General features: G+C 34.8%; 2 protein-coding genes across 2 annotated transcripts; one reads left to right on the forward strand and one right to left on the reverse strand.

Moving 5' to 3' along the window:
* Positions 1-2608: 2608 nt before the first annotated feature.
* LOC132545318 (nuclear receptor-binding factor 2-like) lies at positions 2609-7650 on the reverse strand. The gene is made up of 4 exons (XM_060208997.1): positions 7627-7650; positions 7299-7383; positions 6393-6523; positions 2609-4691 (listed from the first exon to the last, which is right to left on the reverse strand). Exons 1-4 carry the CDS (start codon positions 7648-7650, stop codon positions 4155-4157), a joined length of 777 nt encoding a protein of 258 aa, XP_060064980.1. The 3' UTR covers positions 2609-4154.
* Positions 7651-7948: 298 nt separating this feature from the next.
* Positions 7949-10496, forward strand: LOC132545320 (vesicle transport protein SEC20-like). The gene is made up of 4 exons (XM_060208998.1): positions 7949-8032; positions 9527-9619; positions 10330-10421; positions 10469-10496. Exons 1-4 carry the CDS (start codon positions 7952-7954, stop codon positions 10494-10496), a joined length of 294 nt encoding a protein of 97 aa, XP_060064981.1. The 5' UTR covers positions 7949-7951.
* Positions 10497-24155: the final 13659 nt, after the last annotated feature.

Consider the following 24155-nt stretch of genomic DNA (forward strand, 5'->3'; position numbering starts at 1 on the left):
CTCTTTAACATTGGGACTTACCTCATTCTCAGAAGGAAGTTTTCCAACAAGGTCTACAATTAGGATGATGGCTTTAATTTCTCAAGTGTGAATTTTCCATTTCAGGATAACATTATTACTGCATCCTCAACCTGTGATGTTTACATGTCACAGTTGATTCAATATTCAATGACTTGTTGCCAATATCACAACATTTTTCATGCAAAGTGTCAGCAACTGACAGTCAAACTCACAACACAGGGCTTCAAGAGATGTAGGTCAATGAAAACAAAGACTCTTACCATATAACAAGAATATAAATTTCGTTTATTTTACAAAAATTACAAAATAAGTTATTTCAACTTCTATTAATCACTCTTGTTTGCCAAGATGTAAGCTTGGGAGGGATCTTACTGTGGAAGGAAACCGGAGTAATCAAGGAAAACCCACATGGTTTGGCAGGTGACCCCGTACCTTTTGATGTCTGATCCAGGAATCAAACCACCTGAACACCCTTCCTGAACACCTGGTCTTATCATCCTTGGCCAAGGCCATTCACTTGAACAAACTTGTTAGACCTTCATCCCAACATGTTTCAGGCTCAACATCAATGCCCTTTTGGTTATTAAGAACTCAGCTGAAGGGAAGTTTTTGTTGATGCTAGACAGACATAGCACTATGGCATAAGGTCATTTGCTCTTTGGGCAGGTGAGACAACAATATTAGCAAACTATCACTACATGTTGGACTGTTATAATCACCTTTCATTTGTGGTTTGCTTGTCTTAAACAATTCTTTAAAGTGCAATAGATTTAGAAATATTGAAAACAATCTTTCATTTTCCACGTTCAAGATGGCTGTTTACTGTCCATTTTGCAATACTGATCTAATCAATTAATATAACAATGCACAAATGTGATCTACATATGTGCATGTGAGAGGAGGTTTATGAAGAATCTGTGTTGTTTGAGAGGCTTCAATGGAGTTGTAGCTTAAGGATCTGTGTTGTATAAGGAAGCTTCAATAGAGTTGTAGCTTAAGGGTCTGTGTTGTATAAGGAGGCTTAAATGGAGTTGTAGCTTAAGGGTCTGTGTTGTTTGAGAGGCTTCAATGGAATTGTGGCTTAAGGGTGTGTGTTGTATGAGGAGGCTTCAATGGAGTTGTAGCTTAAGGGTCTGTGTTGTATGAGGAGGCTTCAATGGAGTTGTAGCTTAAGGGTCTGTGTTGTATGAGGAGGCTTCAAAGGAGTTGTAGCTTAAGGGTCTGTGTTGTATAAGGAGGCTTCAATGGAATTGTGGCTTAAGGGTCTGTGTTGTATAGGGAGGCTTCAATGGAGTTGTAGCTTAAGGGTCTGTGTTGTATAAGGAGGCTTCAATAGAATTGTGGCTTAAGGGTCTGTGTTGTATGAGGAGGCTTCAATGGAGTTGTAGCTTAAGGGTGTGTATTGTATAAGGAGGCTTAAATGGAGTTGTAGCTTAAGAGTCTGTGTTGTATAAGGAGGCTTCAATGGAGTTGTAGCTTAAGGGTCTGTGTTGTTTGAGAGGCTTCAATGGAATTGTGGCTTAAGGGTCTGTGTTGTATGAGGAGGCTTCAATGGAGTTGTAGCTTAAGGGTCTGTGTTGTTTGAGAGGCTTCAATGGAATTGTAGCTTAAGGGTCTGTGTTGTATGAGGAGGCTTCAATGGAGTTGTAGCTTAAGGGTCTGTGTTGTATAAGGAGTCTTCAATGGAGTTGTAGCTTAAGGGTCTGTGTTGTTTGAGAGGAAGAACTTCAATAGAGTTTTAGCTTAAGGGTCTGTGTTGTTTGAGAGGCTTCAATGGAGTTGTAGCTTAAGGATCTGTGTTGTATGAGGAGGCTTCAATGGAGTTGTAGCTTAAGGGTCTGTGTTGTATGAGGAGTCTTCAATGGAGTTGTAGCTTAAGGGTCTGTGTTGTATAAGGAGGCTTCAATGGAGTTGTAGCTTAAGGGCCTGTGTTGTATGAGGAGGCTTCAATGGAGTTGTAGCTTAAGGGTCTGTGTTGCGGTTGTCTTTGGTGGCAAAGACTATTTGAAACCACAAGGATTGTAGCATTGGAAGTTAGAGATCCCTTATTCAAATCCCAGTAGAAGCAGGTCATTGTTTTCGGTACTCCTTTCAACAATTTCAAATAAAACACTTGAAGCGAGTTTTCAAAATAAGAATTTATTAGAAAATAAATTAAAAACCCTGCACACCATTTCATTGCCATAGACTGAAATAAAAGATTTAATATTCTTCATATAATTATTTATCTGCTCCATCATTAACTTGTTATCATCAATAATTTGTAAACATATAAATCACAACATCACGATTAGTACACCTGTACTCGTGGCATTACAATTCTATTGAGCATTTATGATATAATAAAATATAAGACTTGTAAAAATATTGGTCCCTCCTCATAACAATGACAAATGAAAGTGTGTATAGTCCCAAATATTTATTTGTTTATGTTAAAAAGGTTAAAAACTCAGAATGTTGAAAATTTTGGAATTAAAAAAATTTGGTTGCTATAAAAAAGTGTTATTTAAGCAGGTTTCATTTTTATAACTTCATTCTTAAAAAGTTCAAATGTTCAAAAACAATAAAAATCATTTTAAAACTCAACCAAAAAAATTTTGTTGATACTGACAAAAAAATGTAATGTGAATATCAAAATAATGAATTCCTAAATTGTGTTTTTTATTGGGAACTCTAATTCCAGAAATACGAAAGGAAGTATCACAAAAATAAAAACAATCTTTTGAGGCAGTTCCCAACATGTTAATTCCAAATTACCAGCACAGGATTCATACTGTAGTTCCCAAGACACCTTATAATATATAACAACATTCAAATTATATGTACACACTCTTCTAGTAATATTGTATACAATAGATGTTCCTGACAAAGTCTTTGTATTTCATGCCATGTGAAAAGAAAGGAAATATTGACTTAAAGATAAATATTTAGTTTTGGTGAAAGTGGGGAAAATACATGAACTTTACTTCCAAGATTAGCACAGTTTATAACTTGTTTCACAGATAAATACATAAATTGAGCAATAGCAGAACTGAATATAGAGATATACAAGGTAGATATGTGCTAGGATTATCGCCCCATTCCCCTAGATGGTTCAATTTTCAGGCTAGACGTCCTGGTAGTAATTGATGGCTGGGATTATCGCCCCATTAACCACCCCCAGATAGGTCATTTTCAGGCTAGACGTCCTGGTAGTAATTGATGGCTGAGATTATCGTCCCATTAACCACCCCCAGATAGGTCATTTTCAGGCTAGACGTCCTGGTAGTAATTGATGGCTGAGATTATCGTCCCATTAACCACCCCCAGATAGGTCATTTTCAGGCTAGACGTCCTGGTAGTAATTGATGGCTGAGATTATCACCCCATTAACCACCCCTAGATAGGTCATTTTCAGGCTAGACGTCCTGGTAGTAATTGATGGCTGAGATTATCACCCCATTAACCACCCCCAGATAGGTCATTTTCAGGCTGGGCTTCTTTGTAGTAACTGGTGTCTTTCTCACTGAACATCATGTGAAGGCCAGTAAAAATGTTGCATGAAAAGATGCTTTATCATCACAACAGTATAGGACTGTTTAATATCTCCTGAGAAACACAAATTGCAGCCCCACCAATACGAGAGCAAGTAAATGTAAATTACTTAAATAATGTGTTATGATTATGTATTGTTAGGTATGAGATCTCATAAAGGTAGGTTCACTCTGCTTAGGAATCAAATATGAACAAAAAGCTGTAACTTATGTACATGTAGGTAGAAGGACTCTGGACCTAGTCCATTTGCAATTAACTTATTGACAAGGGTAGCTAGGCTCCTGACAAAATATTGCTGACTGCCAGCCTGCTACACCATAGAATCACCAATTTGCCTTAGAAAAAGGGGAGCATTTGGATGATAGATTTAACAACAATCAACAAAGCTTCAAATAATGATAATAGTACTCTACCTAATTCCACTATGGATATTTCTGTTTATATCCCTGGTAAGCATGTTGTGCAAAACTCCCTGATACCAAAAGGTTAGCACTTGAAGATGAAATGTAATATCATAGGTGACAGCCCAACATAATATACAAAACAAATTGTCATAAAAATGGTAACTTCCATCAATAATTACAATTATTTTCCGGATATTAATCACTGAAAAAAATACTTTTTTCCTCAACACTATTGTCTAAGGCTTCTACTGGAATGCCAATTGAGTCAAAGTCGAAATGAGGCTGTTCTAGAGGAGGTAACTCAAAGTTTGGTGATTTCTCATCTTCAATTACCCGACCAAATAAGTCTTTATTATCAGAGCCTCGATCAGGCCTGTCAGCAGTCAGTACTCTTTGAAGTAGGAACTCATTATCTCCCTTACATTCATCCAAGTCCTTTATAAGTATATGTACATGTTTCCGTAGCTCAGCATTTTGAATAGTCAATTCTTCAATAATTGATTTATCATCTCGTGGAACTTTCTGTACTATTTTGTGCTTTTCTGGAAGCTGTTGAGGTGATAAAGGCCCTCGTTCCTGTTTCTCTCGGTTGATGAGGTATTCCAGTACAGAGTCTGTGTCAGACAGGGCTTGTGATGCAGCATCAACACTGTTCAGTGAACCATCAAGGTTTAAAAGGTCTGTCTGTGTTCCTTGACTTTGTGTTAAATCTTTCCTGTTAGATTTCTTTGCCTGTTACAAGTAAAATTTTGTGAAACTGACATCAAATCCATAAATACTAGATTATACAGACCAAGATTCAACTAGTAATACGTTTGTGAGTCATTATTTCCCTTTTCCCACTCTGAAAGAAAACTTGCATGTCACGATTGGAAAGAAAAAAATTATCTTCTAATTTTATATCACAGCATTGATTTTGTCAGTTACAAAGTTGGAATGCAAAATATCAACATCTCATCAATATAGAGAAGTGTATAAGACTCTTCAGGTGCAAATAATATTCTAAGATTTGACCTCTGACCTGTCATTGAAAAAGCCTCTGGGATATTTGAATAGAGCTTGATATTGTCAATTAACAAATTTATTAAACACCCTATAAACTCTGGAGTAATACAAGAAGTCACAAGAAATAAAAAAAATCTGATGTAACAGAAAAAAAGATAAATAATAAATATCTGCAATAAAAAAAGGCACAACTAGGGCACTATCCAAATATATACAGAAAGTTTTGTGGAGTTGAGTGGAATGGTTTTTGAAGTTGTAGACAGAGAAAAGTTACCATTAATTTTGTGTTTTTTGGCTATGTTTCAATGGTAACAGAAACCTTGACAGTCACCTGAGGTAAGCAATATTGAATATAAAGGTTAAAAGGTAGCTTTCAAGTGTGATGAAAAAGAAATAGTATCAATGAATATCGTAAGCCAGTGTCATTACAAGTAAATCATCAAAACTGTCATCCTATACTAATAATACCTAATTGGGAAATAACCAACATTATGCTCAAAATGCAATTTTTCTACGAAAACTACAGTAAAATTAAAAAAAACTAGAAAATATCTGTAAGACCCCCCCCCCCCCCCCCCCCCCCCCATGTGAAATAATAGTGAAAGGTCCGAATGAAGTTGTTAGGTGGTATATACTGATTTGGGACGGGACGGGACGGGACGGGAGCAACGGGACGGGACGGACGGACATGGGCAACGCTATATGCCCCAGGCCATAAATGGCGGGGGCATAAAAACATCCTTCCCAGGAAGAAATGTGAGACCCATTTTGGTAATTAAAGCACCTTCCAAGCTTCCATTCATACCAAGCATTTAATTCTACCACTCCTGGGTGTTGAGAAGAAGAAATTTGAAATTTAAGAGAATTTGACCCTTTCTGAGCCTGCCCATCAACCCTGTTGGGGTCAGCCAGAATCAATATGGGCATACCATTAAGCTATCATTCTTCACTCATAATTCTAACCAAGTTGGAAATATTTACGATGGAAATTAAACATATTCTGCTCAAAAATCTACATTGCCTATATGAACTATAGTAAACTTAACGCCCCACCAACCCCCAACCCCCCACCCCCACTCCCTATGGCAAAATGTGAGACCCTTGTGGGAGGGGGCCAAAAGGCACTGAGGTGCAATGAACAAGGCTATTTCTCACTGGATTACTCTTTCAGGTTTAAGGACCATAAGGTATACCATTAGTGACACATATGGGAAGGGAGGCAACTTTGTTTAATGTACCATTTCAAAATTATTGAAGAGCTATGACTTTACTTACTGTATGATATGATTAATTTTTCATCTTAAACAATTACATTTTGTGGTCAAAAAAGTTTAATTTGACAAGAAGCAGATTGGATTTATAAGGCTGTATTAATAACTACTATGTTTCAAGCCTTGTTTTCTTGGAGAGAAGACTCCAGATACATACCTGTAGTGATTGTAACTTGCCAAGGCGTTCCTGAAGAAGATCCTGCTGCCGGAGATGGAATTGATGTTGGAGAGATATAGAATCTTTGGCTTTCATACAAGTGGATAACTGCATTGCTTGTAGAAGATACTCTATAAAATTATTACAAAACAGCCATGATCACATGTACACATTTCCAGACTGGTGTATAAACAAAAGATAAGATGATATATACTTTGTAAGACTTTGTGTAACAACCTACATACCCAGTACTCATTTCATGTTAACAGTAATTAATGAACGTTCAGTTTTAGATTTTGACAATTGAAATTCCTCATCCTTTAAGTATGTGTTGTCAATGCCTCAGAAAAAAATTGCTGTATACCAAAATTTGTGATGTTTAATGGAATTAATTTCTGCATTTCAGTTTCTGTATTATTGTCTCTAGGTTGATACTCTTGTGTCTAAATTGATTTATAAATGGGTCTGTATCATAACAATAATGATAAAAAAAAATCTACAAAATTTTGTACGTGAGTGTAATTAGAGAAGAAATATGGATGGCAGTGCACTGTGACTTCAAAGTTGTAGACAGCTCATATAACCTAACTCCATATTATCAATCTACTTCTGCTATTTCAATATTTCTGAAGAGATTTAAAACAAAAGCAAACACTTTTACTAATCTATATTAAAACACTGATTAATTGTTATATATTTGTAATTATCAATTTCAACTGAGGTGCTATTGTATTTTGTCATTCTTCTTTGTAAAGAGTGCATTTGCAAAATCATTTATTTAGAATAAAAACTAGTAATGAATGATTTTTCTAACATACACTAGTTTCTTCCTTTTCATCAATCATACTTGTTCAAGCTGCATGCCTAATCTAAACCATTTATTAATACTTCTTATGTTATAATTACCTGCAGCTCTCCTGTGACAGAAGATTGCTTCCTCTGGTTTCCCTGACTTTAGCATCATGTCAGCCTTCCTGCCTTGTTGGTGTGCCTATGGTGTCATAAAAATAAATTATAATAATGATCATCATGAAAGAAAGACATCACAGCAATGAATCACAATAAGCTAAGTTATCTACTAAATAGATACAAAACCACTGCTAAGAGGAAACTTTGCCATTCAGTGAACAACTATACTTTATACCAGGTATATGCTTATAGAGAGAAGTGAGTCTTTTCTAGGCTGAGTTTAAAGTCCTCTTAGCTTGTAACCTGTGTCTGCATACTTAGTTACTGCAGCCATGGGTTTTATAGTCATTTTTGTGGTCAAAGACTTTGTGAAGGAAGGCAAACATAGAGTAGATAAACAAAAAAACATGGGTTATACGTCTCTGCTCGAATGCCCTGTATCAGTAAGATGATTTTGACATGCCACGCAATGATAATAGCAGTATACATATAGCGTTAATTTAAATAATTACGGAATTCAAGGCGGAATCCATCGGAATCGTTCTTCACCGGAAAGACAATATTGATATCTAATATGCTAATAGGTGATGAATTCGAGTTCCGGAACTTCACTTCCGGTTTCATTTTCATTTTGATGTTGCAAAAGTGACATGGCTGCAGAAGACATCCACGTGCGATTGTGTTTACAGGAAATCGTTAGGTTAGACCTTGAAGTTAAGGCACTGATTCAGGTAATATGTCGCTAGTGAATAGATTTCCATCTACCTCGGTAATAATAGTTTTGCAAAAGTGTTTTTGTCATATCAGACTTTCACACTAGTACTACTCCAGTAAAGTGAATTACTAATGTGAGATGTCTGATGGACAAATCAAAGTTATGTTAGAGATAACTAAGAATAGGTGCCCTGCTGATTTTCTCTCAGGCGCATGTACAATGTATCTGGATGTACCCAAGTAAAAATATATAACGGACAAATTTTGTTATTCGGGTACATTTTAAATACATATGCCAGTGATTTCCTTCTTTTCTCTGATAGCAGATCATGTTCAGTCATATCATATACTGTTTTGAAGGAGAATATACTTTTGTTCCATTTTAATGTTTTCCCCAGCCTTTTTGGTTTTGAAAAAATGTGTTGGCCTACATACTCAAGTAAATAATTGAGTTTTTCCCTTTGACAATTTATCAGACATTCAACTCCCTTCGAGAGTTGAGACAGGTTTTTGCATTTTGCAACTGTCTTGAATGATTTGATCTCTCCAAGATAGCGTCTCATTATCCTATAACTTCTAACCTTGGTGTGGTATACAGCACCAAATTTCTGTTAGGAAGGAGTTACGAAAATTACCTTGCCACTGATTGGGTTTGAACTAGCGACCTTTGCTCTCTAGATGAACACTTTATTGCTTGACTGAAAGGATATTTCTACTAGCCAAGTCATGTAAGACGACATGTTCTTTAAACTTCCTCATCAACAATGAATGGTCAGTCAAAGGCTGAGACGGAAAGCAGAAGTACCAGACTGGGAATTTAACCTCATGACCTGCAAATTCTGGATTCTCTAACCAAATCAGCTGTAGTTTATGTCACTGGTTATCACTGAGCCAAATCTTGCTACACATAAATGGCCAAGGGATACTGTACTGTTTAAAAATGATAGTGCATTGACATAGGCCTTGTCATATATTGTGATAATTATTGTAATGCTGTTCTTTTTTTTGTATCTGACACCCATCACCAGGATTCTATACAGGAACATTATTTAGGAGGAACCCTGACCCTGAAAAATCATTTGCTTACCATCATATAATCCTTTAAATAGCATCTAGGTATGGTTCTGTATATGAAAATTTTAAAAAATCACACCAGAAATAGAGATAAACCTACCATTTATTTTCACCTTTTCACCTTTATTGCTAAAATCAATGGGTCCCACAATATGAAATTCAAGTCTTTCCAGAAATTCTATGAGTCCCCTACAACTTCTACGAATACAGGACGCAGGACTTGTGTGTAGATTTATCACTGCAGAAATATTGATGCTTGTGATCAATTCTAGATTGGCTTCTTTTCCTAATTTTCTGATCAGTTCACTATTCCATTATTAATTTCACACGCAATGTTTAGTATACCAATTACCTTACAATAGTAGAACTTTGTAATTATGTGTTGTATAATGATTTGAGCTAGTGAAAACTCAAGGTGTGTAGTTTATCTGTTACAGGACATCAGGGAATGTGCTGATACGAAAGAGGTGCTTGAAGACATAAATGTTGAGGCCAGAGGAAAAGTTAACAAACTTCGAAAAAAGATTGAGGTGTTCATTTTGTCTTTTTTTAGTTTTCAAATAAAATGAGATAACATAAGGATGATGTGATGCTTTAATGTACATAAACATTTCAATCAATTTCGTTTTTTCAAGTCACAGTGTTACAAATGTATTAGTGTTAAATATCTAGTGAAAATATGTGAATTAACCAATAATAAATGTACTAGATCCACCCAAGGACACTAAGTTCCACACAAGGAATGTTGGATCACCCTTTATTTATTATGTACTAGTATTGTGATTTTCATTTCTAAACAAAGCCTGTTGATCCCTTGACTTCCCACATTTCCTGTAATTATCTCTCTGTGTTCACAATTTATAAATATTCAATGAAATGCTAACCATGGATGGAAATGTTGTAGTTTTAATTATGGCTTATTGCAAAAGTGAAACAGTGATCAACTTGACAAATATGATTCCAAAACACAATTTGCATATTTCTTTAATAAATATCTATTCTTTGTATTTCTTTTGTTCAGACGCAGAATAAAACATCATAGTGTTTAAGTAATGAAACATGATAAATACAATATACATACAAGATGTTACATTGTATAACAAAAAAAGTAAAATGTAATAAATTGATATATAATATATGTTATTGTAATTAAAATATGATGTAAATGTATTTGTAACAGGACTTTCTATTTATTTCTATATAAACATGAAGTTTTTATGGTCATTTTCTCATTCCTAAGGAGTTGGAAACACTAGGCTTTGAGCAAGACAAGGAGGAAGATAGACAAATCATTCACAAGGATGTTGAGAATCAAAAGCAGCGACTTGCCAGGTATTATAAGTTAGTCTTATAAATCATGTTGTGCCTTTTTGATTTAGGTACTTATCAGAAAAACAAAATGGCTGACAGGCAGCCATCTTGAACTTTTACATTGATAGTTTGTTATCGCTATTTCTTGAGAAAAGCAGGGAAGATTTTTCTCCAATTTCATATGTAGGGTTACTCTTTCTCCCTTGTTGTGCCTATATGATATTGGGACTGATCAGAAAAACACAAAGACTGACAGGCAACAGTTAAAAATTATTTTTGCTATTTCTTGAGAGGAGTTTTTCACATTCCTTGCCATGAAGAGCAAAAACAGTGGAAAGAAGAAAAAATAAGAAAAAAGATCCAACTTTTGATTAACAAATAAAGACCAAACAATGATAGCACCAAGATCCTTCTGCAATGATTTTTGTATATTCTGAAAATTCACCAAATTATGATAGTACTTATTTAGTATGTCATCAATCTATCCATCCGTCCTAAATTTTAGCTTACCTGGTCTGCTTTGGCATCATTTGTCTGTCACCAGTCATCCATCTGTGGTCTGTCAGTATTACCTACAAATACCTACTAGTCATTAGAATTATTCCACCAGATCTCTATTGCTCACAATTATTGCTGTCAGTAGAATTATCCCACCAATCTCTATTGCTGTACAGTAGAATTATCCCACCAATCTCTATTGCTGTACAGTAGAATTATCCCACCAGACTGTATTGCTGTACAGTAGAATTATCCCACCAATCTCTATTGCTGTACAGTAGAATTATCCCACCAATCTCTATTTGCTGTACAGTAGAATTATCCCACCAATCTCTATTGCTGTTCAGTAGAATTATCCCACCATTATCTATTGCTGTACAGTAGAATTATCCCACCATTATCTATTTGCTGTACAGTAGAATTATTCCACCAATATTTATTGCTGTACAGTAGAATTATCCCACCAATATCTATCGCTGTACAGTTTTAGTCAGTAGCCAATTATCCCACTGTACATAAAATAATCCCACCAATATAATCTATTGCTCAATCTCTATTGCTGTACAGTAGAATTATCCCACCAATCTCTATTGCTGTACAGTAGAATTATCCCACCAATCTCTATTGCTGTACAGTAGAATTATCCCACCAATCTCTATTGCTGTACAGTAGAATTATTCCCACCAATATCTACAGTAGAATTATCCCACCAATCCAATCTATTGCTGTACAGTAGAATTATTCACCAACCAATAGAATTATCCCACCAATCTATTGCTGTACAGTAGAATTATTCCACCAATCTCTATTGCTGTACAGTAGAATTATCCCACCAATCTCTATTGCTGTACAGTAGAATTATCCCACCAATATCTATTTGCTGTACAGTAGAATTATTCCACCAATCTCTATTGCTGTACAGTAGAATTATCCCACCAATCTCTATTTGCTGTACAGTAGAATTATTCCACCAGACTTTATTGCTGTACAGTAGAATTATCCCACCAATCTCTATTGCTGTACAGTAGAATTATCCCACCAATCTCTATTGCTGTACAGTAGAATTATCCCACCAATCTCTATTGCTGTACAGTAGAATTATCCCACCAATATCTATTGCTGTACAGTAGAATTATTCCACCAATATCTATTGCTGTACAGTAGAATTATCCCACCAATATCTATTGCTGTACAGTAGAATTATTCCACCAATCTCTATTGCTGTACAGTAGAATTATTCCACCAATATTTATTGCTGTACAGTAGAATTATCCCACCAATATCTATCGCTGTACAGTAGAATAATCCCACCATTATCTATTGCTGTACAGTACAATTATCCCACCAATATCTATCGCAGTACAGTAGAATTATTACACCAATATCTATTTGCTGTACAGAAGAATTATTCCACCAATCTTTATTGCTGTTCAGTAGAATTCCACCAATATCTATTTGCTGTACAGTAGAATTGTTACACCAATCTCTATTGCTGTACAGTAGAATTATCCCACCAATCTCTATCTCTGTACAGTAGAATTATTCCACCAATCTCTATCTCTGTACAGTAGAATTATTCCACCAATCTCTATCTCTGTACAGTAGAATTATTCCACCAATCTCTATTTCTGTACAGTAGAATTATCCCACCAATCTCTATCTCTGTACAGTAGAATTATTCCACCAATCTCTATCTCTGTACAGTAGAATTATTCCACCAATCTCTATTTCTGTACAGTAGAATTATTCCACCAATCTCTATTGCTGTACAGTAGAATTATTCCACCAATCTCTATTGCTGTACAGTAGAATTATCCCACCAATATCTATCGCTGAATTATTCCACCAATCTCTATTGCTGTACAGTAGAATTATCCCACCAATCTCTATTGCTGTACAGTAGAATTATCCCACCATTATCTATTGCTGTACAGTAGAATTATCTCACCAATATCTATTTGCTGTACAGTAGAATTATTCCACCAATCTCTATCTCTGTACAGTAGAATTATTCCACCAATCTCTATCTCTGTACAGTAGAATTATTCCACCAATCTCTATTGCTGTACAGTAGAATTATCCCACCAATCTCTATTGCTGTACAGTAGAATTATCCCACCAATCTCTATTGCTGTACAGTAGAATTATTCCACCAATCTCTATTGCTGTACAGTAGAATTATCCCACCAATCTCTATCTCTGTACAGTAGAATTATTCCACCAATCTTTATTGCTGTACAGTAGGATTATCCCACCAATCTTTATTGCTGTACAGTAGAATTATCCCACCAGACTGTATTGCTGTACAGTAGAATTATCCCACCAATCTCTATTGCTGTACAGTAGAATTATCCCACCAATCTCTATTGCTGTACAGTAGAATTATCCCACCAATCTCTATTGCTGTACAGTAGAATTATCCCACCAATATCTATTTGCTGTACAGTAGAATTATTCCACCAATCCCTATTGCTGTTCAGTAGAATTCCACCAATCTCTATTGCTGTTCAGTAGAATTCCACCAATATCTATTTGCTGTACAGTAGAATTATCCCACCAATCTCTATTTGCTGTACAGTAGAATTATTACACCAATCTTTATTGCTGTACAGTAGAATTATCCCACCAATCTCTATTGCTGTACAGTAGAATTATCCCACCAATCTCTATTGCTGTACAGTAGAATTATTCCACCAATCTCTATTGCTGTACAGTAGAATTATCCCACCAATCTCTATTGCTGTACAGTAGAATTATCCCACCAATCTCTATTGCTGTACAGTAGAATTATCCCACCAATATCTATTGCTGTACAGTAGAATTATCCCACCAATCTCTATTGCTGTACAGTAGAATTATCCCACCAATCTCTATTGCTGTACAGTAGAATTATCCCACCAATATCTATTGCTGTACAGTAGAATTATCCCACCAATCTATTCCCACCAATCTCTATTGCTGTACAGTACCAATTATTGCTGTCCACCAATCTCTATTGCTGTACAGTAGAATTATTCCACCAATCTCTATTGCTGTACAGTAGAATTATCCCACCAATCTCTATCTCTGTACAGTAGAATTATTCCACCAATCTCTATTGCTGTACAGTAGAATTATTCCACCAATCTCTATTGCAGTAGAATTATTCCACCAATATTCTATTCCACCAATCTGTCTCTATTGCTGTACAGTAGAATTATTCCACCAATATCTATTGCTGTACAGTAGAATTATCCCACCAATCTCTATCGCTGTACAGTAGAATTATTACACCAATCTCTATTGCTGTACAGTACAATTATCCCACCAATATCTATCGCTGTACAGTAGAATTATCCCACCAATCTCTATTGCTGTTCAGTAGAATTATCCCACCATTATCTATTGCTGTACAGTAGAATTATCCCACCATTATCTATTTTCAATTATCCCACCAATCTCTATTGCTGTACAGTAGAATTATCCTGTACAGTAGAATTATCCCACCAATCTCTATTGCTGTACAGTAGAATTATCCACCCTCTACCAATCCCACCAATCTCTATTGCTGTACAGTAGAATTATCCCACCAATCTCTATTGCTGTACAGTAGAATTATCCCACCAATCTCTATTGAATCTGGACACCTAACCTTGGGATGTTATACTTACTGATAGATATCTAATGAATCTGGACACCTAACCTTGGGATGTTATACTTACTGATAGATATCTAATGAATCTGGACACCTAACCTTGGGATGTTACTTACTTACTAATGAATCTGGACACCTAACCTTAGATATCTAATGAATCTGGACACCTAACCTTGGGATGTTACACTTACTGATAGATATCTAATGAATCTGGACACCTAACCTTGGGATGTTACACTTAAAGTAGATATCTGATGAATCTGGACACCTAACCTTGGGATGTCATACTTACAGTAGATATCTGATGAATCTGGACACCTAACCTTGGGATGTTATACTTACTGATAGATATCTAATGAATCTGGACACCTAACCTTGGGATGTTATACTTACAGTAGATATCTAATGAATCTGGACACCTAACCTTGGGATGTTATACTTACTGATAGATATCTAATGAATCTGGACACCTAACCTTGGGATGTTACACTTACAGTAGTTATCTAATGAATCTGGACACCTAACCTTGGGATGTTACACTTACAGTAGATATCTAATGAATCTGGACACCTAACCTTGGGATGTTACACTTACAGTAGATATCTAATGAATCTGGACACCTAACCTTGGGATGTTATACTTACTGATAGATATCTAATGAATCTGGACACCTAACCTTGGGATGTTATACTTACTGTAGATATCTAATGAATCTGGACACCTAACCTTGGGATGTTATACTTACTGATAGATATCTAATGAATCTGGACACCTAACCTTGGGATGTTATACTTACTGATAGATATCTAATGAATCTGGACACCTAACCTTGGGATGTTATACTTACTGATAGATATCTAATGAATCTGGACACCTAACCTTGGGATGTTATACTTACTGATAGATATCTAATGAATCTGGACACCTAACCTTGGGATGTTATACTTACTGGTAGATATCTAATGAATCTGGACACCTAACCTTGGGATGTTACACTTACAGTAGATATCTAATGAATCTGGACACCTAACCTTGGGATGTTATACTTACTAATGAATCTGGACACCTAACCTTGGGATGTTACACTTAGATATCTAATGATATCTGATGAATCTGGACACCTAACCATGGGACGTTACACTTACAGTAGATATCTAATGAATCTGGACACCAAACCATGGGATGTTACACTTACAGTAGATATCTAATGAATCTGGACACCTAACATTGGGATGTTATACTTACTGATAGATATCTAATGAATCTGGACACCTAACCTTGGGATGTTACACTTACAGTAGATATCTGATGAATCTGGACACCTGGGATGATATCTAATGAATCTGGACACCTAACTTGGGATGTTACTTACAGTAGATATCTAATGAATCTGGACACCTAACCTTGGGATGTTACACTTACAGTAGATATCTAATGAATCTGGACACCTAACCTTGGGATGTTACACTTACTGGTAGATTTCTAATGAATCTGGACACCTGACCTTGGGATGTTACACTTACAGTAGATATCTAATGAATCTGGACACCTAACCTTGGGATGTTACACTTACTGGTAGATATCTAATGAATCTGGACACCTAACCTTGGGATGTTACACTTACTGGTAGATATCTAATGAATCTGGACACCTAACCTTGGGATGTTATACTTACTGATAGATATCTGATGAATCTGGACACCTAACCTTGGGATGTTACACTTACAGTAGATATCTAATGAATCTGGACACCTAACCTTGGGATGTTACACTTACAGTAGATATCTGATGAATCTGGACACCTAACCTTGGGATGTTAATGGACACCTAACCTTGGGATGTTACACTTACTGGTAGATATCTAATGAATCTGGACACCTAACATTGGGATGTTATACTTACAGTAGATATCTGATGAATCTGGACACCTAACCTTGGGATGTTATACTTACTGTAGATATCTAATGAATCTGGACACCTAACCTTGGGATGTTATACTTACAGTAGATATCTAATGAATCTGGACACCTAACCTTGGGATGTTACACTTACAGTAGATATCTAATGAATCTGGACACCTAACCTTGGGATGTTACACTTACAGTAGATATCTGATGAATCTGGACACCTAACCTTGGGATGTTACACTTACAGTAGATATCTGATGAATCTGGACACCTAACCTTGGGATGTTACACTTACAGTAGATATCTAATGAATCTGGACACCTAACCTTGGGATGTTACACTTACTGGTAGATATCTAATGAATCTGGACACCTAACCTTGGGATGTTATACTTACTGGTAGATATCTAATGAATCTGGACACCTAACCTTGGGATGTTATACTTACAGTAGATATCTGATGAATCTGGACACCTAACCTTGGGATGTCATACTTACAGTAGATATCTGATGAATCTGGACACCTAACCTTGGGATGTTATACTTACAGTAGATATCTGATGAATCTGGACACCTAACATTGGGATGTTATACTTACAGTAGATATCTATGAATCTGGACACCTAGACCTTGGGATGATGACAATTACATCTTAGTAATTTTATATATCTGGTAGACACCTAACCTTTAAACAAACATTTTTTTACATATACACATAGATATTAATATTATCTACTTAGAGCTTTATTGACAATTAGCATCTTAGTAATTATATATTTCAGTTATAAATTATAGGTAGTTCTTAATATAAATAATATTCACTCAAGTTATTGAGAGTTAGTCTAGGAAAATAGGGGTATTTTTTTTTTTTTTTTTTTTGGGAAAGAAACATGTGGAAACAATAAAGGGTTATTTTCATCCAAATGGTTAATTTAATTCTGAAAATGCAATGACAAGACATTAGAAAAAGACACTTATGACAAGACATTAGAAACAGACACTTATTTCAATAAATTATAATTTGAATTAATTCGTTAAGATGTATACGGGTACATTTTCTGCGTGGGTCATTAGTGAAATAACAATATATTATATTTTGTTAAAGAAAAAAATACTGTACATGCTTCTGTATGATAGTTACATCATCATTACTTGTATTGTTTAAATAGACTCTATCTTGGCTGGTATGCAGTAAATATGATACTTGTATTGTGTAGTATTCGTTAATATTTTGTAAACTGACAATTGTACTGATTGCATCGACGGTTATATTGGGTAACTCAAAGGCTGTATTGGGTAATTCAACGGTTATATTGTATTGGGTAATTCAACGGTTATATTGGGTAACTCAAAGGCTGTATTGGGTAATTCAACGGTTGTATTGGGTAATTCAACGGTTATATTGGGTAACTCAAAGGCTGTATTGGGTAATTCAACGGTTGTATTGGGTAATTCAACGGTTGTATTGGGTAATTCAACGGTTGTATTGGGTAATTCAACGGTTATATTGGGTAACTCAAAGGCTGTATTGGGTAATTCAACGGTTGTATTGGGTAATTCAACGGTTATATTGGGTAACTCAAAGGCTGTATTGGGTAATTCAACGGTTGTATTGGGTAATTCAACGGTTATATTGGGTAACTCAAAGGCTGTATTGGGTAATTCAACGGTTGTATTGGGTAACTCAAAGGCTGTATTGGGTAATTCAACGGTTGTATTGGGTAACTCAAAGGCTGTATTGGGTAATTCAACGGTTGTATTGGGTAATTCAACGGTTGTATTGGGTAATTCAACGGTTATATTGGGTAACTCAAAGGCTGTATTGGGTAATTCAACGGTTGTATTGGGTAATTCAACGGTTATATTGAAAATGGTAGACTAGAAAAAGGCTTATGGGTAATTAGAAACAGACACTTATTCAATAAATTATAATTTGAATTGGGTAATTCAACGGTTGTATTGGGTCATTAGTGAAATAACAATATATTATATTTTGTTAAAGTAAAAAAATACTGTACATGCTTCTGTATGATAGTTACATCATCATTACTTGTATTGTTTAAATAACGGTTATCTTGGCTGGTATGCAGTAAATATGAAAGGCTGTATTGTGTAATTCAACGGTTGTACTGACAATTGTAATTCAACGGTTATATTGGGTAACTCAAAGGCTGTATTGGGTAATTCAACGGTTATATTGGGTAACTCAAAGGCTGTATTGGGTAATTCAACGGTTGTATTGGGTAACTCAAAGGCTGTATTGGGTAATTCAACGGTTGTATTGGGTAAATCAACGGTTGTATTGGGTAATTCAACGGTTGTATTGGGTAACTCAACGGTTGTATTGGGTAATTCAACGGTTGTATTGGGTAAATCAACGGTTGTATTGGGTAACTCAAAGGCTGTATTGGGTAACTCAACGGTTGTATTGGGTAATTCAACGGTTGTATTGGGTAATTCAACGGTTATATTGGGTAATTCAACGTTTGTATTGGGTAAATCAACGTTTGTATTGGGTAAATCAACGTTTGTATTGAGTAATCAAACGTTTCCATAGGATAAATCCACATCTGTTGACACTAGTTGGAATGGTAAAAAACGCTTGCATTTCTAGTTACGGTATATTGGTATATTATGCGCACCGGAATTTCTTCTTTTTTTTCACGGATAACGGTTTTTTGATATCTTTTCCTGGATTAGGTAAGGTTTTGTTTCTTTATCATTTCTGTATATAACATAGAATATAGTTCAAGACTTTCCATAATTTCGGCTCGTCAGTTTCGAAAGTATAAAGTTGTTCTTTGACATTATGTCATCATTCCATGCCCTTCGGTGTCTGTTCAATGTGAGAGATTGGTATAACACACTTGTATGCATCATATTCGGTTCGTAAAAACCGAGAATATTATATGAATATTACTCATTAAGAAAATCAGACGCTTTCCGACATTTGAACAGTATTAAACGTACATTTTCATATACGTATAAAACTAGGGTACAATTACAACAGGTAATTCAAATCTGGAACCTTCGGACCAACAACAAAACTATATATGATACATTGTGTTAATTCATACTCCAACAACACCAACATTATCTCGGGTTCGAGGCCCGGACAAGGCACGAGTCAAAAATGGTCTCCTTCGTTAATTGTAATACAATGAAATTTAGCATTACCTGAAATTATATATATTTTATTCATGTTTTAAAAGTTTAAATGCAATCTTTATAGTTGATATTGTTTTTATTAATCTGAAGGTGATTATAAGAATCACGGGTTTAGAAATACATAACTTAAGAGAGTACAGTAACTGTCTGTAAACTGGTCGATGCTTTGATCAACATAACACATAAAGTACCCCGAGTTTATATTCCAAAACCTTCACATCAATTTAATTACATTCCGTTGTCATCTTACTACTTGCAATTCATAAATATGATACGAAAGCAACTGGGACATATATATATATAATCTAGTAAGTAATATCGACAGCATGGTCTAATATTAGTACTGGATGATAATAAATAATTGTTCGTTGGGTGTGTATTACTAGAATGGGTATATGATCAATAAACATCATCCATCTCAGCGAAAATTTGATGTTTGAATGTTTTAGCATAATATTTGAAAGCAAATAAAACATTTGACTCGAAACAAGAAACATTGAATTTGCGACATGGACAGATTCAAGACCGTGGTATACTTATATCCTACTTTGGGCAAGCCTACGCTCTTCAGTTCTAATTACTTCAATATAAGAAAGCAAAACTCCCCAGAGTCCTTATATTTTAGCATTTTGTATTTTACTATCTGTCAATTTACCTATCAGGTGCAATATACTTGTAATCTATCATAAAAGTTTGACGTTGTTTAGAAAGATATGGCGAGAAAGACCGATCCCAAATCACTGAAATTGAGATAAGAAATATAAGACAACACAAGATGACAAATAATAGAAATATTCTCGCAGGAATATTAACAATGTGGAAAGGTATAAAGATGCATTGTAGGTAGTGATCCAGATATAACACTATTTATCTCAGAAATGTTCAAATGTACATTTAATAATTCAGAATCAAATGTTTTACAACAGAGTGTAAGTTTGGACCGGGAAACACAATTTTCAGTTATTGTTACGGATCCGTGATATAGTATATTTGAAAATAAATCCTATCCCACACTTATTCATAAGTCATTCCTGAATTTATATGAACCACGACAGAATCGCACATTCGTGCGCTGTGTGTCAAGAATGCATTTGAAGCGGAGAAAGATGTTTCGAGTGCATATTGCTCAAGACGATATTTAAAACAAAACAAAAAACAAAAACAAAAAACACGACACATCATTAAAGATATTTCGTTTCGATAGTAGTATTATTTGTACAACTCAAAATGATTTATCCGAATTAGTCGAAGTAGAGAAATTATTATACATTGTTGGTCAAATTTAGGTCTTATACAGCGGTAACATACAATAACACTTCAAACGTCACGAACGTATCTGCTTTAACGTTATCTTCTTCATATGATATGAATATTACCCGTTAAGAAAAACCAGCCGCTTACCGACATTTGAGCAGTAGATAAACGTGCATTTTAATATAACATAATACTTGGGTACAATTACGAAAAAGTAAAAAATTGTCTCCTTCGTTAATTGTATTACAATGTCCAAAATATCAACGTGTACATGAAATAATATTTGTCTTTTAAATACCCTCTCATTTATCCCAGTTCATAATAAAATCATCCCATCTTACTTGATATCTGTTTTAACCACGTGTCTAAACAGATACTGTAATTACGGACATAAATAGATCTTTAAAAAAATCATCGATTTCCACATACATAAAGATTTAAAAATTAAATAGCGTAGGAACTAAAAAACTTTAGTTACCAGATCAGGACACAACACGTAAGTACAACAGCTACTGGTGCCACACATCGTCGACGACTCCAGGCAAAAGGTTCACCTATCGGAACACGAAGATCACCAACAGGTAATACACGGACTACAATATCTGAATTGCAATTCATTGACATTGGAAGTGTTGATCTATTTCTGAGAAAGTTGTGTTTTTCATTATACAGTGTATATACAGAATGATAATGAAAATGAAATTTAGCATTACCTGAAATTATATATATTTTATTCATGTTTTAAAAGTTTAAATGCAATCTTTATAGTTTTTATTTTATTATAGTTGATATTGTTTTTATTAATCTGAAGGTGATTATAAGAATCACGGGTTTAGAAATACATAACTTAAGAGAGTACAGTAACTGTCTGTAAACTGGTCGATGCTTTGATCAACATAACACATAAAGTACCCCGAGTTTATATTCCAAAACCTTCACATCAATTTAATTACATTCCGTTGTCATCTTACTACTTGCAATTCATAAATATGATACGAAAGCAACTGGGACATATATATATATAAAATCTAGTAAGTAATATCGACAGCATGGTCTAATATTAGTACTGGATGATAATAAATAATTGTTCGTTGGGTGTGTATTACTAGAATGGGTATATGATCAATAAACATCATCCATCTCAGCGAAAATTTGATGTTTGAATGTTTTAGCATAATATTTGAAAGCAAATAAAACATTTGACTCGAAACAAGAAACATTGAATTTGCGACATGGACAGATTCAAGACCGTGGTATACTTATATCCTACTTTGGGCAAGCCTACGCTCTTCAGTTCTAATTACTTCAATATAAGAAAGCAAAACTCCCCAGAGTCCTTATATTTTAGCATTTTGTATTTTACTATCTGTCAATTTACCTATCAGGTGCAATATACTTGTAATCTATCATAAAAGTTTGACGTTGTTTAGAAAGATATGGCGAGAAAGACCGATCCCAAATCACTGAAATTGAGATAAGAAATATAAGACAACACAAGATGACAAATAATAGAAATATTCTCGCAGGAATATTAACAATGTGGAAAGGTATAAAGATGCATTGTAGGTAGTGATCCAGATATAACACTATTTATCTCAGAAATGTTCAAATGTACATTTAATAATTCAGAATCAAATGTTTTACAACAGAGTGTAAGTTTGGACCGGGAAACACAATTTTCAGTTATTGTTACGGATCCGTGATATAGTATATTTGAAAATAAATCCTATCCCACACTTATTCATAAGTCATTCCTGAATTTATATGAACCACGACAGAATCGCACATTCGTGCGCTGTGTGTCAAAAATGCATTTGAGGCGGAGAAAGATGTTTCGGGTGCATATTGCTCAAGAGGATATGTAAAACAAAACAAAAAAAAAAAAAAAAAAAAACACGACACATCATTAAAGATATTTCGTTTCGATAGTAGTATTATTTGTACAACTCAAAATGATTTATCCGAATTCGTCTCTCCTTTAACGTTATCTTCTTGCTCTATATTTTCCACTTGTTTTGTTTTCATTTCCTTCATCTTTATTTTATATTCTTATTTTTTATTATCTCCTTTTTTATCCTCTTCTTTTTTATCCTCAGCTTTTATAAATTTATATTTTTTTTCTTGTTTTAACATCATCTTTAATTTACATTCAATTCTTTGTACTCTATTTTCCTGGTTTTTTTTTTTTTTTTTTTCATTTCTTCTTTCTACTTAACATTTTCTTCTTTTTTTCATCTTCTTCTTTTTTACATGATTTTCTTGTTTTTACTCATCATCTCTCTTCTTTTTACATTATCTTTTTACTTTAACATTGCCTACATGTTTTACATTTTTACTTGGTTTTACTATAGCTTCATGTTTTAAATTTTCTTTTTGGTCTTTGATACCAATTCTGGGCATGGCCCTGGTAACTCGGGAGGTCGTAACCTAACGGATAGGTGATTTCTTAACTATATAGCTCTTCTGTGTTTATTAGTTTATTTATTTGTTTATTTATTTTTATTTTGTCATGTTAGCGGATAGAACTTTGAAGTAGCTTCAGTTTGATCTACTTGTGCACATCAAGCTAATGTTGATTTGACAGTGTGGAGACGAACCGAGTATCAGTCTTCATTATATTACGACCAAAAATTCTATCTCTTTAGTCAAACAAATTAGGAAATCCAAAATGAAATTTTCAAATCTAACGAAATCAAAGTGCCAGTTGAATCTTGATGAAAACGAGAACTCTTGCAACAAATATGGAAGAGTTACCTCCCCTGTGTCTTTTGTTATCATATGAAGGCTTATTTAATACGGAATCATTGCGTAGTCCATGTACTCATTGCCATAATTATTAAAACGAACTGGATATGCCATCATTGAATTAAATGAGCTTACAAGTGTGCACCATAAAATTCTTATTTTTATCTTTTCGGGCGAGTAAGTTTTTGAGGCGTTATAACTTTTCAGGCGAAGTGGTTCCGGGCGATATGGCGTTTGGGGCCAGAGACGTCCCTGTTGGGGCTATGTTTTTTGTTGTTGTTTTTTTTTCGATATGGAAATTTTGGATGACATTTTTGCCATTTTAACCCGAAATAGTTTTGAAAATAGGCGTAGTGAATAACAGTTGGGGAGGGGAACTGGAAAGTCTGTAATTCATGCATATCCACCAGAAAATGGGGACGAAGCACGCGAGACGGGATATCGCGGACTATAAATATTATTGCACCATTTTAGGTTGAAATAATGTGACATGAAAAATCGTGGCCAAACCCTTTTAAAATGTACATGTTGTTTCTTTGACATTTGGTTC

Source organism: Ylistrum balloti, unplaced genomic scaffold (assembly GCF_031769215.1).
Source record: "Ylistrum balloti isolate Yb309-2 unplaced genomic scaffold, AGI_CSIRO_Ybal_v1 Utg369840, whole genome shotgun sequence".
Classification (NCBI taxonomy): Eukaryota; Metazoa; Mollusca; class Bivalvia; order Pectinida; family Pectinidae; genus Ylistrum; species Ylistrum balloti.